We start from the raw sequence: 1,740 nt of genomic DNA on the forward strand, positions 1-1,740 counted from the left end.
TGTTCGAAGAAAGGAAGGCAGCAGGTAGGGCAGGGAGGGTCGCACAGACTGACACAAGTCGCGTGCAACACCACGGAAATCTGCGAGCTCTGGCGCCACCTGGTGCGCAAAACCGAAACGAACAGGCATTGCTTGCACGCCAGTGTTTCGCGCATAGAGAACGTACTGTACGTAAGTTATGCTCTCCGTGTGCCGCCATCATGCATGCGCGAGACAGCGACGCGAGTGTCTCGAGGCAAGAAACCGTAAGACGTAGGTACTGATGGCGTCTGCTTATGATTCAGTATACACACGCGCGAGCTATCTCGTTAAACTATCCTCAAAACACAACAACGACTTCGACTAAAATCTTACTCGAACACTAATTATCACAATTTCTTAAAACGTATAATGGCGACCGCCATTAAGACTCGCCTCGAAAGCACCACGCCTCGCCCCCGATAAGGCGACACCCCCGCCTCTCTCCCCCTCTATTCCGGGACGACTAACGGATCCGTACGGGTGCAGGATTACACGAACAGTTGCGAGTGAGTGCGGTAACTAGAGGGCGTTCGTGGGTCAGGTGGGGTACGATGCCGGAACAAGCATGTGGCGGCCTCTGGCAGCACGTGTCCTGTCAGCTTAGCAACTGGTTGCTAGGCATCGACACGAGCGCACATCATCCACGCGCGATTCTAACGAGCACCGAATAGTTTCACTGGTTACTATAAGCTTGCATTTATGCTGTGCGGCAAGTCGGCGGGGCGTGGTTAGAATACACGCAACCCACCTCTCAACACGATTTATGCCAAGAAATGCTGTCCAATGCCTGCCGCAGTGGCCAGGGACAGGGCAACCTGTGGGGGATCATTCGGCAGCTATTGCGTAAAAATGGTGGCACTTACTATTAAAACTGGTGACACTAGAAACCTTTGTCATTTACTCAGTGACACAGTAGACTCAGTAGCAGTAGCAGCAATTTGGAAACTTTGCCATGGACTAGCAACAGACCCAGCAGATGTAGTGACAAACAAGCACGGCCGATACGACTCACCACTGGCGCCATCTACACAACAAGCTGTTGCAATCGCCCACCGGCGCCACCTGTACGGCAAGCTGTCATGACTGCCCACCGCGATCGATTTCACGTCGTATTACGGCTACTATTCAGAAAGCGACGTGCTGTCAGCTCAATAGCAAACATGACTCCCCCTCGCAACAACGCCACACTGGTCACCGCGTCCGCCCCACTGGACCGTGCATCGACGCTATGCTGACCAGCGAACCGTCCCTACCCACAGCGGGAGGGGGAGGGGTGTTCCCGATCAAGCTGCCTCACGCTCACGCTCGCCTCCCCACCGACGCTCGCTCACGTATACGACAATGCGCTGGCTTCCCATTCCGCCCGAACGCTTGCGGCCGACGCCGCCGCTCCGTCATATGCTGTCCTCGCCATTCCGGCCACCCGGGGGCGCCACCGTTCCCCTCGCGCGGTCACACGGTTGTTCCGTACGTGCCGTCCTCTGAGACTACGATGTCCTCGGCGCTGGCGATGTGCGCCATGTTGACGACGACGCTGCGCACGGGTTCCTCCTCCTCACCGGTGGCGCCCCCTTCGCTGTCCGACACCGAGGATGCGTCGGGCGTGAGGCGGTCCGGCGTCGCGGTCGTCTCGCTGCGGTTGTCTTCGTCGATCGGTATCACAGTGTCAAGGCCGCACGGCGCAAGCGGCACCTGCACGCGCGCGGAGAGAGAGAGAGA

General features: G+C 57.5%; 1 protein-coding gene across 1 annotated transcript in view; it reads right to left on the reverse strand.

Annotated features, from left to right (window-relative positions):
* Nucleotides 1-1,473: 1,473 nt before the first annotated feature.
* Nucleotides 1,474-1,740, reverse strand: part of LOC106819659 — a gene marked incomplete at its 5' end in the record, with an annotated part of 7,446 nt that continues 7,179 nt past the window's right edge. Inside the window, 1 exon segment of the mRNA XM_014824258.1 lies at nucleotides 1,474-1,654. Within this exon segment, the coding sequence (XP_014679744.1) occupies nucleotides 1,474-1,654 (181 nt within the window).

Source organism: Priapulus caudatus, unplaced genomic scaffold (genome assembly GCF_000485595.1).
Source record: "Priapulus caudatus unplaced genomic scaffold, Priapulus_caudatus-5.0.1 Scaffold3930, whole genome shotgun sequence".
Lineage (NCBI taxonomy): Eukaryota > Metazoa > Priapulida > Priapulimorpha > Priapulimorphida > Priapulidae > Priapulus > Priapulus caudatus.